Below are 21,285 nucleotides of genomic sequence, written 5' to 3'. Positions count from 1 at the left end.
AAGGCCAGCCTTATCTCTTCAGATGACAGCATCTCTGTGACAGCTTACCCAAAGCAACAATGCCCTGCCCGTCACTCCGCTTTTAAATGAGTTTTCCGGTCCTGTGCAGTTTGTCTTAGTGGTGCCTAGACGACACAGACAGGAAAGATTTTTTGGTGACAAAAAGATGTTTTTACAGTGACAACATAGGAGTTTTGAAGGCACTGCAGAAGGAAATTAAGATACTACATACAGTAGGTTCACAGTCAACAAACAAAAATGCCTTGAAAATCATTCATTTTAGATATGTGCCAAACCATATGCTCTATATGCTCCTTTTCCAGCTTTATAACTGGCTTCGGAAAATTCCAGCAAAGTTGAAAGAGAGGTCGCAGACAGAAAGCTTAGGATCAACTCACAAAACAAAGGCTTATTTTGTCTTCATTTTATAAAAAGATTATTATTTTTTTTTTATCACAACAAGTAAAAATAATATTAAGCTATAAAATGTATATTGGAGTCCAGCTTTTCATGAAAGTACCATTTTTTCAGTCAGAAATATTGCAGCTCAAGTTTCTCGACAGTCTCTTTCCACTGAGATAAACTAGGGACAGGGCCGTTATTGCAGAATTGATATATGGCATTAAACCAATGGGAGTCATGAAGCATTTCCAAAACTTTCTGGAAACGGCAGCTGTCCTCTCACTTGCCTGACTCCAGAAATGGAGGAATGCTGAAAAAGACAGACCTCAAAATCATTATATAGGTAAACCCTGTCAATCATTGACACAATAGTTCTTTTCATATTGACAAGCACAACATTCGGTTTGCTACACAGTACACTTATTGGTTCAAGTTATGAAAGATACATGCTACATTTATCCTGATACCCTCATGTACATTCTCGTTGGGTAACACACATGTGCTCATTCTTTGCTCGCCAGAGCATGTGTTCTGTATAACAGTACTCTTATCACTCTCAGGCTGGGTTCTGTGAAGCTATGGAGGACACGTTCTGAGAATTTAACAAGTCAATATTAGAGGTCAGTATTCCCCGCTGATGGAATTTAAGACGGGGAACTGCTCTGCTCACGTTTGCATTTCTTAGTAAGATCCCCTGAGGTGAGTGCATGTGTCCCAGAGCTCTTGGGGCAAGGTTTACTGCTGTCTTCTGATGGCACATATGGAGTACGGTCGAGGCTGAAGGGTCATGCCTAATTTTGGAGAGAGACTTGGAATAAAGCCTTCGTGGAACTGAAGATGGAACCTCTGGAGCAACGTGGTGAAGAACAAGAACATCTCCAGCCTAGCCAACTGCTCTCCCAGACAGTGCCGCTTACCTAAAGACAAACACACAGAAATCAGATACATCAGAACAACGAAAGTCTTCTAGACTGACCGATTTCCCAAATATCTGCCGTTTACCTATAGAGAAAGGGAGAAATGCTTCATGGCGGACAAATTTGCCGTTACAATCAAGGAACCGCTCTGGGCAGAAGATGGATGGGTCACTCCAGTACTTCTCATCGAAATGCACTGAGTACAAGTTAGTGATGACCATGGTGCCCCTGGGGATAGTGTAGCCACGCACCACCGCATCTTGAGACGTAGCGCGGAAGATGCCCAGTGGGACGACGTTGCAAAAGCGCAGGACTTCATGCAGCACTGCTTCCACATACGGCATCCTCTGCTTGTCTTCAAGACCCGGTGGTCTGCCATTCAGGATGCAATCGATCTCCATTTGGACCTTTTCTGCACGGAAAACACATAACATGATTAGTGCGACGACATTAAAAAGATGTAAACGAGAAAAAATACCCATTGCTCTGTGGGCACCAACCTTGTATCCTGGGATACAGAGCCATGTAAAGCATAGCCCAGCGCAGACAATTTGTGGTAGTCTCTGTACCCGCAATGATGAGCTCTCCAACAGAGAAAATCAGATTATCTTGAGAGAAAGATGTAGCTTTATCAGTGGCGCTCTGCTCCATTTCGTCCAAGTAGGCATCAATGTAATGTTGCGGCGACTGGGGTACTCTATCCTGCGAGAAGCGCTGGATGATTTGCAGTAGGAAGTTGTAGACCTCGTTGGCATTGCGGAAGAGTTTTTGGTGCTTCCCGAAGGGCACGTACTCCATCCAGGGGAAGGCGTTGTACAGGAAAGCCCAGCCACTGGCTGCCAGCTCCACATTCTCGCTGAAGATCTCAATCATGTGTTGAAAATCGCTGTCGTCGTAGGTGAAACGCTGCCCGAAGATAATGAGGTTGGTGATGTTGGAGACAGCATTGGTCACAAGATGCTTCGGGTTAAAGGGCTTCCCCTGATGCTGGTCAACGGCATCGAGAAAAAACAGGCACTCCTCCGAAATCCTCCCAAACATCTGCTGACCGCTGCCAAAATAGCGGAAGCAGTTTACGGCCAGCTTATTGTGTTCAATCCAGCCTCGACCGTATTTGCAGTTCAGAAGGCCTAGACAGAGAACAAACAATGTCGGTTTAAATATGGAAACAAAGAAGGTTTATCTAATGATAAACTCTTCTGTATGTTTAACCTGAGATTATTAGTCAAATGGTCCTAGTCTCATGAGTTAAACACAGATTACAAGAACTGCGATGCTGATAAAGTGATAACCTCATGTGTGACTGTCCGCTCTTCTCTGACATACATTAGCATGCCAGAGCCTTTTCCCTGAAACACTCAGATAGTTATAGGAATAGTTCACTAAAAATGAAAAATCCTTTCATTCACTTCCCTCGTGTTGTTCTAAACCTGGGTGCTGTTAGATATTCTACATAAATCATTTTTTTTTCCCCTTTTCACAGAGAACATTTGGTAACATTTTATTTTAAGGTGTCCTTGTTACGTTACATGTATTTACTATTATAATAACTCTTAATTATGCATAATTACATGCAAGTAACCCTAAGCCAAACCCTAATCATAACCCTAACCATATAGTAAGTACATGTAATTAATTGATATTACTCAGTACTTAAATACATAATTACACTGTAGCAAGGACACCTTAAAATAAAAACTCAACATTTTATAGTGACTGTTAAGCATCATTAAACTAGTCCATATGCTACGCTTTGTGTTGCACAAATCAAAATTCAAGATATTCCTACCATACCACTAGTTTTATGCTGTTTTTTTTATTGGGGTGGGGGGGTCTTTTGTGTAGGACATGAGAGGGGATAATAATAATACTACTAATTATAATAAACCTACATTTTTGGGTGAACTATTCCTTTAATCTAGATCATTCGGCAGTGATCTATTCTGGGAAATCATTCTAAAATAAATGATTCTATAAGGAACCACTTACCTCCCATTTTTGTCATCTTCTGAAATAAAGGGAGGGATGGACGATCTGCAAAAACCTCACTTTGGTGATATAGGCACTCTTTAATGGCATCATAACCATTTAGAATAACAGTCGAGATTCCTCCCAGGTCTAGACTGAAAATCTGGATAATAAAATGGCAATATTCATTAATCCACTCCCCTGCCAAACATATTTCTACTAATGAAGGAGTATAATTAGAAGGCTACATTCACTCTTATGGATACAGTGAGGAAATGAATTAGGCATGCTGACTCAGCATGTCTTGGCCATTCTGCAAAACTGAGTGCTGCGGCGCTCTGCCAAAAACGCAAATGCAAGACTCATTTGTTCTTTTCAAGCACCCCAGATACTCTTCTCACAATGCGACGCAACGTGCCACGTCAATAAGAGAACGCTGTGATTCACTAACATGGACCAATAAGCTGTGAGCTCGATGAGAGACCTCAGCAGTGAACTTTAGTTTTAGTGGACTCCCAGTTATTAATAATAATCAGGGCTGTAGTTGGGGTTTGCACCGTGCAGATTGTACCAGTGGGCCCTGTTTGAAACCTTTACATTTTTGTTTAATTTGTATGTTCGTTCTATTTATTTATTTGTGCTATTTACACAATGTTTACGTTTTTCAAGTTTGTAGGTGTCCAGGTACAGAAACCGAATAATCAAATGTAAAATAGCACTGCATAGTCTTCACTGTAAAAATCAAAGTAAAAAACAGTCAAAACAAAACATTTCTCACATTATCACGCTATACTTTAGATAATGGTAACAAAATATGACAAGAAGAGTTAACAAATTAATCTTGATAATGTCAGATAACTTTGATAGAAAGTATAAAATGGATTACAACCAAGCATAAAATCTGACAACTATTAGTATGACAATAATTACACAATTAGCAATACTTTGCTGACCAATTACCAAGCAATGCTTAATTTTGTTCAGTATGTGGTGTAAAAAGGTTGCATTAGCAATTAAAGAAAAAAACACTTAGGCAAAACATGGTCAGGTCTAGCAAAAAATATAAAAATTATATCTGGTATCTGAACAATTTTAGTTTGACTGTGGAATAATTCTTGTTAAAACTACAGAGTAATTCAGTCAAGGGCAGTGAGTGATTTTCTGTCTTACATTTTCTTGGATTAACATTAAGGACACCGACAGCAGATGGTAAATTAGGCGTGGTCACTTTAAGGGACAATGCATCCAATGCATCCTCAGCTTGTGGGCCCCTATAATCGTCACCACCTCTTACCCGGCCAGCGACAGCCCTGATAATAATTTTATAATAATATTAATAATTAAATAAAGTGTCTTTAACTACTATGTACTAAAATTTTTATTATACATTTATTGCAATGCTTATAGGCTATTGCATGATTTACGTTGAAAATACAAGAGCACAGTAAGTAACCTGTAATATTAGTATTTTTAATTATTAATTCATGTTCATTAATTTTTTTACTTCAGACTTATGTGCCCTCTAGAAGCTTGCATTCTGCAAGTGAACGTCGCTTGATTGTGCCATCCCAAAGAAGCACAAAGTCACTTTACAGACTTTTAAATTAAATGTTCCCTTCTGGTGAAATGAACTCAATCCGGGCAGCTGAGTCCTAAGCCATCTTCAAGAATCCCCTTAAAACACATCTCTTCCATCTTTATTTGACCCTCTAACTTTAACACTCACTATTCTAATTCTATTATTAAAAATATCTAACTACCTTTCTAATCTTTTTGTATTCTATTTTCTTTTCATTTATTATGCAATTATATATATGTGTGTATGTGTAAAGACCTCTAACTAGCTTGCTCGATTCTTTTTTTTTTCTGTTTTCTTTTTATTTATTATATTATTTAAAATCCCATGCTACGTGTACTGTGTTAACCTAACTGAGACTTGTTATAGCACTTATATATCATTGCTCTTTTTGTAGTTTTTGATTGCTTCCACTGTCTTCATCTGTAAGTCGCTTTGGATAAAAGCGTCTGCTAAATGAATAAATGTAAAGTGAATTTAAATGTAATGTTCTTATGGCAATAACGTATCGACTGATAGTACACACTAGCAGTAAAAAGTTTTTGAACAGGAAGGTTTTTTTTTTAATGTTTTTAAAATAATTATCTTCTGCTCACCAAGCCTGCATTTATTTGATCCAAAATACAGCGAAAGCAGTAATATTGTGAATATTTTTACTATTTCAAATATTGCTTTCTATTTGAATATATTTTTAAATGTAATTTATTCCTGTGAGCAAACATAAAAATCTTACTGTTAAAATATATAAATATATTGTAAAATTTAATTTATTCCTGTGAGCAAACATTAAAAATCTTACTGTAAAAAAAAAAAAAAAAAAACTTTTGACTGGTTGTGTATATGTGTTTAGTCTATTTGCAGCTCGTCAGAAATGAAAAACTCTGTTTAGAGCGCAACTACGGACGACTCCACTGTGGACAACTTCTTTCATTACAAGAAAGCGTATAACGCTACATAATATTTATCATGTTGTGGCTTAAACTCGCTTTTTAAACAGCAAAACCAAACAAGTGACAACAAAAAATATCAGCAAAAACGTAAAGTTAAAAGCAGTCAAGTCTACTATACCTATATTCTGTAATTATGTGCAAGTAAATAAGAGAAAGTGAGGACTTCCAGTGTCATGCGTACCTGACCGTGGATATCACTCTGCCTCTTCATGTAGACGTGAGGCTCTGTGGCCAGGGACAGAATATTCCCTATCATGGGTAAAGGTGTCGGTCCAGGGGGAAACCCTCGGGGTCTCCGCTGCTTTACCAGCTGGCGAATTACCACAAAAATGAAGAGTGTAACGAACAAACTGCCCAGATATATGAGCGTTTGCTCCCAAGACACAGAGAACAGAGATGTCAACCGTTTAATCGATACCATCTTAGATGCAAACACTTTGTGCTTTCTGAAAAGTTTCTAGCGCTCCGTTCTCTGTCAGTCAGTGATCATCTTGCACATGTTGCTCTATATCCCCCGCCTCTTAAAGGTTAAGATTGGCTGGTGGAAAGAGCGCTTTGGATGAACTTGCGTTGAGTTTGATTAAACGGTGGCCAAAACTATTGATCGCGAGAATTCAGACCGATTTCTTTTTATTAGTGCAAGTGTCATGGCTAGATTTCCAAGCGCGTGCTTCTTTGTAACTTGCAACATACACGTGGCCACGCCCAACCATTCAAACCAAAAAAGGACTTTTGAGGTGGAAACCTTTTCTCTGAACTAATGGCTGATTCATCGAATCTTTTTATTTCCCCCACACAAAAATGACTTGTTCAGTGTGCATCTCTGTGGTTACATCGTTGCTCCACTAGGTGGGGACAGGAAAGAGAGTAGGCTTTGTCATGATTAAATCATTTTCTGCAACAAACGTGGCTACAAATCCACTTAAAATCTCCAGAAAAACAATCTTAAGAGGAATTCTTAATTCTTTTCTCAAGAACTTCAACACAGTATGAGCTGTACAAATAAAATATTTGCACAAGTAAATTAAGAAGTTAAAAGTATGTAAATTTTTACGTATTCATAGTTCCGCCGAAGCGTTTCTTGCCGAACTGAACAAACCACATACCAACCCATCACCCCTCCCCCTTTCAGCAGATCTTCGTTCACGAACAATTATTAAATGTCACCTTATTTGTTCGTGTCAGTCCTTGATTTCTACTACTTTGACAAGTCAAAGGCACAGTGACACACTAAACTATAAATTACTCATTTTGAAATTAGACACCTGCTTCAAAAGGTGGACATTTCATATATATACATATGTGTGTGTGTGTGTGTGTGTGTGTGTGTGTGTGTGTGTGTGTGTGTAGATCCTATAAAAATCATTCCTTCACAAACGAAATATCACTGCTTTGAATTGCTTAAATTTACAATAAATAATGTTTGACTGAATTTCCGAAGAATATTTTACAGAGATTTAAAGATTTACGTTTATGGAGCCCTGCACATGACATGCAGGAAAAAATATTAGGCCAAATCATGTGCACGATTTTACTAATTAGTTTCCTCAATGTACAGTACTAAAACGTGCACACGATTACTATAGCGTTTCCTCAATTTATTGTTGCGTTCACTCGATTTATAAATTGTTTTCATGATTTACTAATTCTTTCCCTCGATTTGCTAAATTGTGCGTACGATTTAGCAAATCAAGCGAACGCAATAGTAAATCGAGGGAACGGAATAGTATATCGAGGGAACGCAATAATAATCGTGTGCACGTTTTAGTACATGGAGGGAACGAATTAGTAAATCGTACGTACAATTTATTTATTTTTCCTTGCATGTCATGTGCGGGGCTCCATATACGTTAATGGTAAAATTAAAATAAAAAAAGACATCATTTCTTGTCAATAGTCCAGCAGCTCACTTCCATGACAAGTGAGAGAAAGAGAGTGTGTGTTGCAAATGAAGTAAAACCAGTTTTGGCACTGTACGATTTGTGTTACAAACTTTGACCTTATGTTTTGAAACTCCCCTCCAGTCATGTCAGTATTTTTTCTGCTGTTTTACTCAAGCAGTGACCTGCAAGTTCTCAGCACATTTATCAAGTCATCACAGGCATCTAAAATAGCACGTTTATTTTATAAGCACATAGGCTATTATATACACTGTGATAATTTATCTGTAAGGTGATCTGGGTGCATTTAATTATTTAAACAAAAGCATTATGCTTCTGCACCATGTATAATGCATGCAAGCATTTATAAATATATAAAGGGTTTGATCATTTTATCAACTGCTAGGCACTGCAGAATCATTCATATTTAAAACTTGGTATTTTGTCATAAATATTGTAACGTATTGCTCATATTTAATTAGGAATTAGTTTTCATATTAATCCAACCAACAATTCAGAACCAACAGTTTAATTCAAGACAGCACTTATTATATATATATGTCTAACATATGTTATCAATGAACAGCGCCTCAGCAAAAAGTGAATAGTGCCTTCAGAGTGGCATAAACCTTTTATCTTAATTGCAACCTATAAAAATTGCATGAGCTGATATTTATAAACTGTGTAATGTGGGAAATGCTGTCCTGAGAACATAATAGGTTTGAAGAGGAAAACAAAGCAAATGTCTTTGCATAACAGAAATCAAACCAGCCTCTGATGTTTTTATACTATTAAAGGATGTGTGAATGAAGTATCAGAGTGTTAACCATAGTAATCACATATTAATCCAGTGATTTTCTACATTGATCATGCACTGTTCTGTGGTATCTTTGCCTTATTATCTATGAAGTTTTCTACCGAGCCATTCCATTGCATCAGTATGGATAGACAAATCCAGCAGGTCTCAGAGGATTCTGTTCAAAGACTGCAGTGTTTGTGATACATAATGAGGACATCTAGAACATTCAATGTATCCCCCGATAAGAAACATCTTATTATGGATCTCAGTCAACATAGATTAATCAATAAAGGAAAGTGGGACCTCAGAGGACTACCGGCACATAACGAAAAGAAAACCTTTGCTGTGATTTTAGCAAGAGATGAAGTCGAAAATGTAATTAGTAATGGAGGATGCCGTGATTCAGAAATAGCTTTTTTCCTGCATATTGCATTTTGCTGTATAGTGTTGCACACGCAGTAAGCAGTTTTGAATGGGCCCAGCTCATACCAATCAGAGGTGTCTCAGGCATTTTTTTTTTTTTTGTTAGTGCTTGGTTGCGTGCCAATCCTAGTCAGATGTATATAGTCTAAATAAAAGGATGGTGTGTGATCAGTAAAGCACACAGACGAGATTATGATGAACTCTAACTCACTCAAAAGGCTTGATTGATGAGCAACACTCAGTGATTAAATCTCATTTCCTTAATGTCTAAGGATGAACTGTGCTGGCTCCTCGCTGACCATTTAGTGCCTACTCTTTGTCTCAGAGAGGGTTATGGATAGTGCTTAGTTTTCCTCTCAGAGTCATTACAAATCACACTTAATCCCTGTTCGGTTCCATCTGCAGGTGTTTAAACAGCCGCACAGTCCAGAAAAGCTTTGTCGGATGTCTTCTGCACCACGATAACAGCTGCGGTTAGCGATGCCTTTTCCTTAGATGAACTCTCAAAGCGTGTCATAGGCGAATGGTGCCCATGAACAAATGTAATCCAAAAGGACATCATCTGCCTCGAAACCAAATGATTATCTGTCTTCTGAAATAACTTACAGGAGGCCGGGTGGAGTGAGTGATGTTAAAGCATGACCAAATTTGAAAGGTTACAGTATCGACTTCAAAGTTTCATGCAGGAAAGGAAAACTTGCCGGCTTACTTTGTTTGCTTACTCACTGATCTATGGACATGGTAAGTCTCAGCAAAGTGATCCTCTAGCGGAAATGACCCTTCATTAGTCAGAAGGAGTTCATCACGCATACAAGTGTAGTTTGCATCCGTAGCGGGGGTCCATGGTCCTGTCACATTGCCCAGATTTACCGATTCTGTCATTGGCGAGGCTTTGGGTTCGATATCACTAAAAGGCTCATCCAGACTAATGGGGTTCCTTTGTGACGCAAACACTGTCTTTTAGTGGAAATGGTTTATTAGGCCTAAGCCAATAGAGAAGAGGAGTCAGATGATGCCTCAAGACAAAGAGTTCAGTAATTGGGACTGAGATAGAAGGCTTGTTATGGTCGTAACCTCTTTGATTCTTTCAAAGGGTCATAACGTCAAGAAAACCCAAATAAGGACAAGAGCAATGTTGCAATTGATCACACACATTATTACAGGATACTTTTGAGTCTGAGTTTGTTTTCCGCCATCAGCATTTGTCTTGCATGTAATTTGAAATGGATTTACCAAAATGTCACACATAAGCCTTGTGCATTTTTTTCTCTCTGTTCTTTAAATAAGTAGCCACAACAACTGTGTATGTCCTTCACTCAAGGATTTCTAATGAATCATAACTGTGAAAAAAATTCAATTAAAGCACTAAGCAGAAAAATAAGTATCATGCAAACTCTGTGCCATATCACATACACGTATAGATAGACAGACAGACAGACAGATCACAATCAATAGTTTTGTACCAGCATGAAACTAAGAATGATAACAACAGAAAAACAGATCATAGACTTTCTTTAAATAGTTTACTTAATTTCTTTTTTTCAAACGATATTGAATTTTGCTGATCACTGGTAAATTTTTGTGAATGGAGCAGATTGTGATTGAAGAATGACGTCATTGGGGTGACACACTCTATCATTTTTTTCCAGAAGCCTGAGTACAATCTGATTGGTTGGATGAGGGAGCAGTGAGTTCTGGTTGGCTGCCGGAGAATCATTAAACACCCACACTGTCAATAGTGAGACCCACATGGTGGGTATATAGGCAGGTGTATTGTAGCTTAATGCAACAGACTCAAAATTTCATCAAGTTGAAATATCCCCTCTATTTTGGGACAACTCTTTTCTATATCTATTGCACGAAGCCGAACTTCTCAAGGTAAGTAACAACTATTTATGGCTTTACACATACTAGATGTGCCATGATTCTTATCATTCTCAATATACTGTACTGTAGATGTGTGTAAATAAACTGAATAAAATGTTAGGGAGTACTTAATGGTATATGCATTACTCTTCGGGACTGAAAGGCATGCTCGATGGATTTCCTCAAGGAGAATTGGATGGGTCCTTAGACCTGGCTGTGGGTGCAGAGACAGCAGCTCATTACACTAATGCACAGGGTCCTGCTGGAAGGAAAATCACGAGACTAATATCTTTAATGCTGCAGTTATAGCATAGCGCCTGACAGTAGAAGACGTCTGCACCAACCACTAAAGCTCTGGTTTTTCAAACGGCAAACGGGAGAAGACTTTCCAAATATTATTTTCGTTTTTTAAGCTAGGTCAAATAGTGTGCCAATGACAATGAAAAGCAGGAGAGAGTTTGGCAGGATAAAAAAACAATAGCTGAATAGATAGGAAAAATGCATTTTCGACTCTTTCACCAGTAATGGGTTGACCGAATCTAGTCCTTTTTCGAGTCTGTCCTTAAACTATCTAATGATGAAATGTTTTACCACAGGGGACCATGGTTATGTTGAAGATCTCCGCTTTCCTTGTTGCCTATGCTCTGATTATTTGCCAGATGTACAGCTCTAATGCAGCTCCTGCCAGGTGAGGTTTAATAAGAATTATATTGTCATGCTGATAAATACTCAAAGGGCAGTGCTTTTTCCCACGATAACTCCTTAAATTAGCTACAAACATCTGTAAGTGAAAGTGGTCATTCAGACGGAGACAAGAGAGCATATGTTTTCATTAGAGGTTGCGGCATCATGGACTATCAGTCTTCTGATTACATCAGATGAATCCCGGCCAAACCCACTCTGCTTACGACAGTATTGATCGGGTGATAAATCTTAACTTGGCAACTGGACAGCATTTAAGTGCCGTACTCTTAGAAGATTGTTTTGATTATGTTTAGGATTTGACGGAGCAAGCAAAAAGAGCTTTTATCATGCAAAAAATGTATACCTCACACAAACCGTTTGCATAGTCTCCAAAGACATGATAATCGTTGCATTGCAGGCCCGCAATGGAATCATCACCAGATCGAACTACGCTTACCGACTACGAAGCGAGGAGATTGCTGCATGCAATTGTCAAAGAATTCATGCAGATGACCGCAGAGGACATGGAGCAACAGTCAGCTGAGGAAAACAGGTACAAATCCCGTCGTATCTACTATTCAAACCATTGCAAAACACAACCTGTTGACTAATTCAGAGAGTGTGCACTGATTTGTTTCTCTCATATTTAAGAAAGTAAGGCTGAAATTCTTCCAAAATGAAAGCAATGCCTCCTTAATGTCAGGTGTACTTGTACTTGTTGTATATAACAGGTATGTGATACATTTCTGTACAGATATGGGGGTTCATTTTTCAATTAAAGCCTCAGAGTCCTCTGTCAGTTTATTCTCTGCATGAACCTTTATTTACCCATCAGATTTACGAGATATTGACTGTTTGTAAATGCCTGTTTTGCTCTCAATGCATGAAAACGAGTATATCAAACGGCATGGATGGAAGCATGATCTTAAACCATGTGAGGAAATGCCTGCATGATATGCTCAAGTAAAGACATGAAAAGTGCAGCAGAAATGAATTATCGAAGCATGATTTGAGACCATAATGACAGCCTAGCTAGGAAGCATGTCAACATGCATCCTGTCATCATGTCTATCCTGTATGTGAATGCTCTTGCATGTCTACGTGTCTATGAGTTTCTCTGCATGTGGTCTGTTTCCTCACAGCTTGGGTAGAGCCGTGTCCAAGCGCTGCTCCAGCCTCAGCACTTGCGTGCTGGGGAAACTGTCCCAGGAGCTGCACAAACTGCAGACATATCCACGCACCAATGTAGGAGCGGGTACGCCGGGCAAGAAGCGCAGCCTGGATGAGAGTGATGTGTTGGCTGGATACGGAGAGGCGCTCGATCGTGTCTAATCGGCAGCAGCTATAAACCCATGCTTGGCCCTGATATGCGAGTGCATGTGGAAGTTTGCTTGCCTGATTGACTTGAAAGAACATCGTTTTCTACTTTCTTTGGCAGAGTAACAAATCTCAGAAAGACTCTGTTCCACTAATTTCATATAGTCACCGGATCTATTTGGGTTATATAACTAATTCATGAAATCGGGGAGCTCTCATTGGTAGATAGGGCGTAATGATGAGCTTTTTTTAAACCCACAACAAAATTCCTGTCTTGTGTGATTTGGCTTTGTTCTTGATCTAATAAAGATATTTTTAGAAGGAGATATTTTTTGCTTGTTGTTTGTTTAAAGCTCAGAAATGCACAAGTGTTTTTAATTTGATCAATTATAAGTAATCAGGCTTAAGTACCCATTTTAGGTAAGATATATTACCGTTACCATTTTTCTTTTTTGTTTCATATAATTCATTCAAATATTGCACATTTCAAATGAATAATTTTCATGTGTTTATTCATTACTTCCGAATGAAGATATAAATTCCTAATATTTCCCCCCCTCCAGTGTTACAACACAGAAGAGAGCTTGTAACACGGCCACATGTGTGACCCATCGCCTGGCAGACTTCCTGAGCCGCTCGGGGGGAATTGGAAGCAGCAAATTTGTCCCAACTAATGTGGGCTCTCAGGCATTCGGCAGACGAAGGAGGCTCAGTCAGGAGTAGTCAACTGAATGGGTCTTTGTGAAATGGTATGTGAATAGTGTTCTGAACACTCTCGTGTCATTTTAACTAGCAGAGTCATCCCATTAATTTAATGTGAACTGCAATCAATATAATTCTGTCATGACAATGGTTGGAATTATTGTGCTTTATGATATCACAGTATATGATTACATTTATGTTCTTGTGATAAAGTTCTATAATTATGTGACAACTGTCACAGTAAGGTGTCCATTTGGAGAAAAAAAAAGGTGCAAGATAAAACCATGATTTATTACTAAATATTTGATGTTGCACTATCTTCTATTCAAAATAGCTCAGTTCATTTTATTTCTCATATAATAATTCTGTAGTATAGTAAAATAAATAATAAGAGGTAAAAAGAAATTAATAAGAAATATTCATGATTTTGCACTTTTAATATATTTAAAATAATAACATTTATAAGATATGAATTTAGGAAAATGCAGAAAGAAGCATTATCAGCAGTGGACAACATTATATATATATATATATATATATATATATATATATATATATATATATATATATATATATATATATTTGCACTTTTGCACATTTCTTGTTTTTGCAGACATAATAATTTTTCAGTTTAACTTCTCTCATATTCTTATGCTGATGTTATATTTATGTTGATGATTGCAAAAAAAAAGAAGCATTTTCATAACTGGACTCTTGATATGTTGCTGATGTCATACAATTCTGATAAGATCCTAAATAACTTATTTCGACAGGTCACCAGTCTACACGTCCACACTTCTTCTTTGATTGCTGTCAATAAAAGAGAAAGCATCATGTCCACATTATGACCCCTGGGAATGGAAACTCCTTACTTTCATCTGAATGGACTCCAACTGATAGCACTGATCATTTCCATCCAGCCAGACATTATAACTGCTCCTTTTTTTTTTTTGTCTCTTCCATGAAGCAACATAAGTTAAAAAAGAAAAGAAAAGATAAAGCGGCGATCAGTAGCCCTCATTTTTTCTACTCATGTGGATCCGAGGAAGTGCATTGCTTCTTTCTTTCCTCTCAGAAGAGAGCACATTCAGTATGTACAGTCTGGTTTGGCCCACGTTCCTTTAATGTGTCTCAGCACATTACAGTATTTTGGGGATCATATTAAAGCAGTGCCTCATAAAAAGGCTTCCCTGAATATGGATGTGTCTTGTGCCTTGATGTAACACACTTTACATGCCGCTGTTGTACAGTAATGTTTGAATTAAAGGAAGGAGGTTCTACCACTGGATTACAAATTGTAACAATTGTGAATTTGAGCAAGATTAAAATGTATTTTAGATACATAAGGTTTGGGGTACTTGATTTATTGACTGATTGACTGGTTGTTTAAGGAATTGGTCTGCAATGCATAGTCGCAACATGCCCCCTCATGTCATGTTCAGTTTTGAATTTCTGACACAATAATCTGAAATAAATGATGACGACAAGGTTCAACATTATTCCACAGTTGTTCTGAATGCCAATTTAACATAATAATGAAATTAAGTCAAATTAAGAAGTCTGGTTGCATGAAAAAAAATGTTACAAATGTATTTCTACATCTGAATAGTTGTAGCACTGCCTGTTCTAGGAAAAAATTAGTATTTGCACCATTGCATTGTGTTTTGTAGTCCCAAAGACACGCTTCATTTGATCTTATTGGCTCCTCTGTGCATATTACAATGACAGCAGTCATTCTGCATGAACCCTTGTGGGAGCCGTTTGTCATGGTTGTGTTTTTCAATTGACATGCAGCGGCCAGCCATGGGAACTTGTTCACAGTTAAATCAATTTCCCAAAATACAAGTCAAATTACCTTTTTTGATGTCATTTAAAGAGGGCACAGAGACCCGTTATACCTTATCAGGGTGCATTGATCTTTTTATTCATTGAGGTCTTATGAAACCCATCTTTCTGATCTCGTAAGCGAGAGTGACATGTTTAAAAAAAGGAGTCTTACGTTCACCATACAGCGCCTTTCCCTGCGACTATCTGAGAGAATGCAACCTTTTATATATTCCCTCATTCAACCAATAACATTTTAAATGAGAATAAAAGACCACAATGTGAATGATTCATTTTCATTCATATAGTCTCATAAACGTGGCTCGTTCTAATCGCTAAAACCACTCATCCAAGTTTCCCATCACAACCTTCTCAACAATCCTGACGGCAAGTGCTTTCTTGTGTCCTCACACAGTTCAAATGGATCCCATCCAGTTAGATACTTTGTTAATTAACCTCTATGCCCTCATAGTAGTAGTGAGTCATTTCATATTGCAGTGGCTCTGCCGCCCGGCCCATTCCTCTCTGCTAATAAGGAGAGATTGTAAGTTCTCGTGCCCCTGAGAGACAGGGTCTCTCTGAGACCCAGCCGGTCAATTAATCTTTATCTGCAAACTTTTACATTACATTACTCCTATCACTAGACAAATTTCATTGTAATTACTTATGGCATATTTCACAGAGCAAACAAAGGTGGAAATGCAACAATTGCATAACTAAATGCTCCTGGCATTGAATTTGATCTATACTTTTTACTGCTTTAAGTAACAGTCTTTCGTCAGCAATAGAAATAGATGGACAGTTATTTTTGGTACGTCTGAGAAAACTATTATAATAAAAAAGCTTTGCAGGTATTTGCTAATCGAGCTGCATAATTGAGTATGGAAGTGCGATGATTTCGCCACAGTAAGATGTCATTAAGTAAATGGATTACAAGCCTCCGGCGCTGTACATCCAACAAAAAAAAATGGACTGATCTAAATGAAATACATCAACACATGGAGCTAAATAAAGCAGCTAGTGCTTTAGCGCCTGCATGGCAGTCCGCCAGTCACTTCACCTATGACAAATACTGTTTAAACATGCTGGCTAAAATGCTAAGCAGTCTAAAATCGAACAACTACATTTCTAGAACGAAGCAACAAAGTATCCTACACCATCAACTAGTCTGCTGATTACTGTTTAATAGTATATGTCAGAAAAACTCATTAACGTGACCTTCTTTAATCATTTGCAATCAGAAATTGGTGTAATTACAAAGAAACACCAAGTAACATTGAATTAAATGTACAACTCTGAATTAGATAAACTAAAGCAGTTTTTGTTTTTACAGTGTACATTCATTATTATTAATAAGGATTTTTTTAAATTAGGGTTTACATTAATTATTATAATTTTTTCTGCATAGGTGATCTCAGTTGAATCATTTTCCTTATGGAGAGCTGTATGTTGCCATTACTGGATGCGCTTTACTGTAAAAAGCAATTGCTTTGATTGAAGGCAAAGTGACGCACATCCGCTAATGAGATCAATGGCAGAATATAAAAACATGATATTTACCAAGCCTCTCACACTGAGTGGAACACGAAAAGCCTAAAGAAAAAAAAATCAATTCTTTCCACATCACTCTCTTGTGGACTCTGTTTATGGAAAATGAAATGGCCATTTTGGCCCCAGACCAGGTAAAAGATGTTTGTCTGCATTCTCATAAGAAATCCTTTTCCACCACGATCAAACAATACAAATTAATAGCCTTTAAAAATATGTAATTAATAATCTGATTCTTTAACTACGCTGTTCCGACATTTTCACACGTGCTGTGATGCTAAATTTTTGTTGCATTCTGTGTGGCACAAAAACAACTCTAAACTACTCAAATTATATATATATATATATATATATATATATATATATATATATATATATATATATATATATATATATATATATATGTAAACTTCATTAATTAATTGCATTTATTTCTGTATTTTGATTAAGATGATGATGAGTTGAACTGGATAGTAAAGGAAAAGATAACGCTATAGATGGTTTAATACCATATTTTTACATAGTTCCTATATACTTCCCTTTATGTTAGTTCATACTTTTGATAACATTGAACTATTGTCAAATGTGAAGAATAGACAAGAATAGAACTGGAGGCAGCTGAATTTATTAATAAGACATCAAAATATTTGGTTACATGAGCCAATCTGCACATTGTTTCATTGGGTGGCTGAAATCTTGAGACATGAAATCAGTGAACTGATGCCCACTTTATACCTCGTCGAAAACAGTTTGCATTCGATTATCAATAATCCGTGAAATTGAGGTTACATTGAGATGAATGAGCAAAGCGTAAGCCATGATCATAATTTGCCCGTGAGGGAGGGAAGCGTCTAATCAAAACCTTAATCTCTTATCAAAATTCCAATATTAATGATCCATTCTTGCTGTAAAACTACTCAGGCCAGAGAGATAAATCCTATCCTAGAAAAACTGAGAAAGTGCTCTGGGGGAAGGAGGAATTGTTTAATCTTAGTGTGTGCAAAGCCATCTCTGAATCATAATGTTTAGAATGTTGAATACTTAAACAACTGGGGGGAAAAAACTTTTTTATTTATTAAAATTGAAAAAGTGTTTGATTTTAATACCTAAGATCTTGATTTGGCAACAACCTCCCCATAACATTTCTTGTAATTAAACAAAGGTCAAGAGGAATACCAACAACAACAACTTTCTTTTAATGGGCTCACTTTTCATCCACAGAACATTTGCCACTTATGTTTTGGAATATTCAGGTGCTCTTTTGCAGAGATTGGATTTAAGCAAGTCAAAAAGATGTTCTGAAATGTCTTAAATGTTTTTATGGTGGAGGGGAGATCTGGCCAACCCTTCAGGTCTAGTCTTATTGATTGGCCTCTAGGTTAGACGACCCCTTAGCCAATTTTAATACTTTTTCCACCCAGCACTGTTTACATGGTATGTCCAATAAAAACATGAAAATGTATTATTGATTAACATTGATTGCCATTATTGAATCATTTAAGAACACTGTTTGCTGCTTGTTAACTCGGTTATAAAATTGGATCTGATTTTCAACCAAGTTATGCAGAAATCCCTCCAGGTAAATCCAAAGGGCCTACATACTTTCCCCAACAGCTAATAGTACAAAAAAAGGGACAAATTCATAGTGTCTCCACATTTCCGTACAAAACTACAGTCACTTTGTGGATAACAGGGCACTTTATCTGATATGAGCCTGAAGACTCAAAAGCCATTAGCTCAACAGTGTTTCCACTATATATTTGATAAGCGTCTTCCCGGGTCGTCACTTATGCCATATATCCATCCCAAGATCAATAGTGTGCGCTTGCATTAGAGACACATGTAGGACCAAGTGGACTGACCATATGGAAGCAGGCATAAAGAGCAGTCCACATCGTCAGATCAATAATGAATATCTTTTAAAGCATTATGCTTCTCTGAGCATGATTCACACCACATTTAAGAGGACAGCAAATGTCAATGACTTTCAAAAGTAAAAAAAAATCATACGATTTCACCCAATAAATGACAGGTGGTTTTGTACCTATCTTTTCTGTTAGGTTGTTGTGGTAGGGTACAACGATTAAAAAAATCCCTTAGCCACTGCAGTTAGGTGGGTAAAGGAGGAAAATGTTAAATGATTTATGCATGAATATATATGTTGTAAAGTGTGCCCACACTAACTGATCAGTTTACAATTTAGATTCCATTTTGAATGTGCCCGTCTCAGTAAAACATGAACAATTATCAAATGCCCAATGTAATTAAATAAACACAATAAATGAGAAACTTCTAAAGACACATCTTTATCATCAGCACTTGACCAACTTATAATATACCTTTTCTTTTCTATTCTGTTCTACTCTTTAAAAAAAAGAAAAGAAAACCTATAGGTTGTACTAGCTAGACTAACTGAGACTTGTCATGGCACTTGTATACTGTATATTGTTGTTCTCTCACTGGTCTGATTGCTTCTACTGTTCTAATTTGTAAGTCGCTTTGGATGAAAGCATCTGCTAAATGATTAAATGTAAATATAAATGAGAAACCATTTAGTTAGCTTAAATGATAAAAAAAAATGTAAATGTCAAAAGTCTGCATATGGTGATAATTTTCTACACATCACAAATGCAACATATCTTCTGGAGCTCAGAAAATCTGAAAGAAAATCGATAGACACGTACTTAATGTTGATTTAATTGTTTCTTTTTTTTTAACCAGCCAAATGCAGTCTGGTGCAAAACAACTAAACTGCTATTTACAAAAGGTTGTGTATACTACACAATGATTATGTCCTGGACACTAGTAGGTTTTAAATAAACAAAATGATTTATTTTTGTTGGATTTTTTGAAACAGTGTTTAAAAAAAATCAACTTAAAACAACATATTCCTCAGGCTCAGATGATTTGATCTCCCTACTGTTTTCACGACATTACTTTTTGTGGAAGATTTGTGCAACACCGCCACCGTGCGGATAAATCAAGATCTATAGATTATTTTTGTATTACAGCAGAGGGCGCACCGTCAAATAATTAAAAGATACCAGCATGCTGCAAACGATCATCGCGGCATCATTACTGGAATAGCAGTAATTTACAGAAACAGGTGGTTTCTAATCCAAACACATAGGCCTATTCCTATCCAAAGAGAAAGAGAGGAAAACTAACAGGAAATCGAGACATTAGCTTATAACTATTGCATTAGCAGCTGAACACTACCCACACAAATCTAGATTAGATTCAACTAGTTTCTATAGATTTTAATCGAAGGGATTTCAATGTTAGGTTAGAGAAAGTTGTCCCAGATGTTTCATGTGTTTGGATTTTATATTTCCAATTTTGATTTAAATGATTTATTAATATTTTATTTAAATTTAAACACAAAAAAAGGTTTTATTAAGGTTAAGGTTTGATTTAATTTTGTCTAAAGTGTCGTCTTGTCTTAATAAAAAACAGCATATTTTCTCTGTTTATTTTCTATGTGAATAAAAAGAACAATACCAACAGTTACCAACAGACCTCATTTCAACCATCTCACTGGTGATGCAACACATTTCCTCTAGATGGCAGTAAAGATCCAGGCCTTGTAGTAATACTGCTCCACTCTGCCTGGAAGCTGCCTTTAGCGTTTGTTCTCTTAAATAAAGCTATATTTGTAATATATAATTTAGATATTTTATTGTCCTTATAGTTAGTGAATATATCTTACAGTAAGAAAAATTAACATAATTACGAGAAACAATGTCAAACTGCCCCACTAATCTAGTTTTGTCACTAAACAGAACAGTTATTTGGTCATTATATAAAACAGCAGATTAATTACAGCTATAATTATTATAGACTATATATACAGTATAGTTTTAAGTTAATAAATTGCATTGTTTTCTCAAGTCCAAATTTTTACACACACACACACACACACATACATATATATATATATATATATATATATATATATATATATATATATATATATATATATATATATATATATATATATATATATATATATATATATATATAAATTTAAAATTTACAAATTAAATAAAAATTTTTAATTCAATTTAAGTTTAAAAATATGCATTTAGCAGACGCTTTTATCCAAAGCGACTTACAGTGCATTCAGGCTATCAATTTTTACATATCATGTGTTCCCGGGGAATCGAACCCCCAACCTTGCGATTGCTTGCTTGCTAGCGCAGTGCTCATATATATATATATATATATATATATATATATATATATATATATATATAAATGGAATATAATTAAGGAAGGATTTGCAGTTTAATTTGACATTACAAAGTCATGAGCTCAGGGTCATAAATTGGTCAAAAATATGTTTTTTCTACAGATATTGACCTTTATTAATTAATTTATTTGTTTATTTAGTTGTTCACTAATGCATTTTAAGCTACAGTAATCCTCT

At 36.5% G+C, this 21,285-nt stretch overlaps 2 protein-coding genes across 3 annotated transcripts; one reads left to right on the top strand and one right to left on the bottom strand.

Moving 5' to 3' along the window:
- Positions 1 to 459: 459 nt before the first annotated feature.
- Positions 460 to 6,546, bottom strand: LOC113049462 (vitamin D 25-hydroxylase). Its single transcript, XM_026211829.1, has 5 exons — positions 5,995 to 6,546; positions 3,309 to 3,450; positions 1,820 to 2,449; positions 1,405 to 1,731; positions 460 to 1,319 (listed from the first exon to the last, which is right to left on the bottom strand). The coding sequence occupies exons 1-5, from the start codon at positions 6,232 to 6,234 to the stop codon at positions 1,138 to 1,140; spliced, it is 1,521 nt and encodes a 506-aa protein (XP_026067614.1). The 5' UTR covers positions 6,235 to 6,546; the 3' UTR covers positions 460 to 1,137.
- A 4,088-nt stretch (positions 6,547 to 10,634) lies between these two features.
- LOC113049463 (calcitonin gene-related peptide-like) lies at positions 10,635 to 14,963 on the top strand. 2 transcript variants are annotated; one of them, XM_026211831.1, is made up of 5 exons: positions 10,649 to 10,793; positions 11,378 to 11,469; positions 11,884 to 12,018; positions 13,346 to 13,531; positions 14,258 to 14,963. In XM_026211831.1, exons 2-4 carry the CDS (start codon positions 11,384 to 11,386, stop codon positions 13,503 to 13,505), a joined length of 381 nt encoding a protein of 126 aa, XP_026067616.1. In that variant the 5' UTR covers positions 10,649 to 10,793; positions 11,378 to 11,383; the 3' UTR covers positions 13,506 to 13,531; positions 14,258 to 14,963. The 2 variants fall into 2 exon arrangements, with proteins under 2 accessions (XP_026067615.1, XP_026067616.1); XM_026211830.1 differs by lacking the exons at positions 13,346 to 13,531; positions 14,258 to 14,963 and adding an exon at positions 12,608 to 13,257 and having other exon boundaries at positions 10,635 to 10,793.
- The last annotated feature ends 6,322 nt before the right edge of the window (positions 14,964 to 21,285 follow it).

Source organism: Carassius auratus, chromosome 30 (genome assembly GCF_003368295.1).
Source record: "Carassius auratus strain Wakin chromosome 30, ASM336829v1, whole genome shotgun sequence".
Lineage (NCBI taxonomy): Eukaryota > Metazoa > Chordata > Actinopteri > Cypriniformes > Cyprinidae > Carassius > Carassius auratus.
The sequence above is the reverse complement of the archived record's forward strand: the minus strand, read 5'-3'. Positions and strand labels throughout refer to the sequence as shown.

Coding starts and splice junctions, on each gene's coding strand:
- LOC113049462 (XM_026211829.1), bottom strand. CDS start 6,234: ATGGTATCGATTAAACGGTTGACATCTCTGTTCTCTGTGTCTTGGGAG. Junction 2,450..3,308: donor GAAGATGACAAAAATGGGAG/GTAAGTGGTTCC, acceptor TTCTCTGTCTAG/GCCTTCTGAACTGCAAATAC. Junction 1,732..1,819: donor TCTGTATCCCAGGATACAAG/GTTGGTGCCCAC, acceptor TTTTCCGTGCAG/AAAAGGTCCAAATGGAGATC.
- LOC113049463 (XM_026211830.1), top strand. CDS start 11,384: ATGGTTATGTTGAAGATCTCCGCTTTCCTTGTTGCCTATGCTCTGATT. Junction 11,470..11,883: donor TCTAATGCAGCTCCTGCCAG/GTGAGGTTTAAT, acceptor GTTGCATTGCAG/GCCCGCAATGGAATCATCAC. Junction 12,019..12,607: donor CAGTCAGCTGAGGAAAACAG/GTACAAATCCCG, acceptor GTTTCCTCACAG/CTTGGGTAGAGCCGTGTCCA.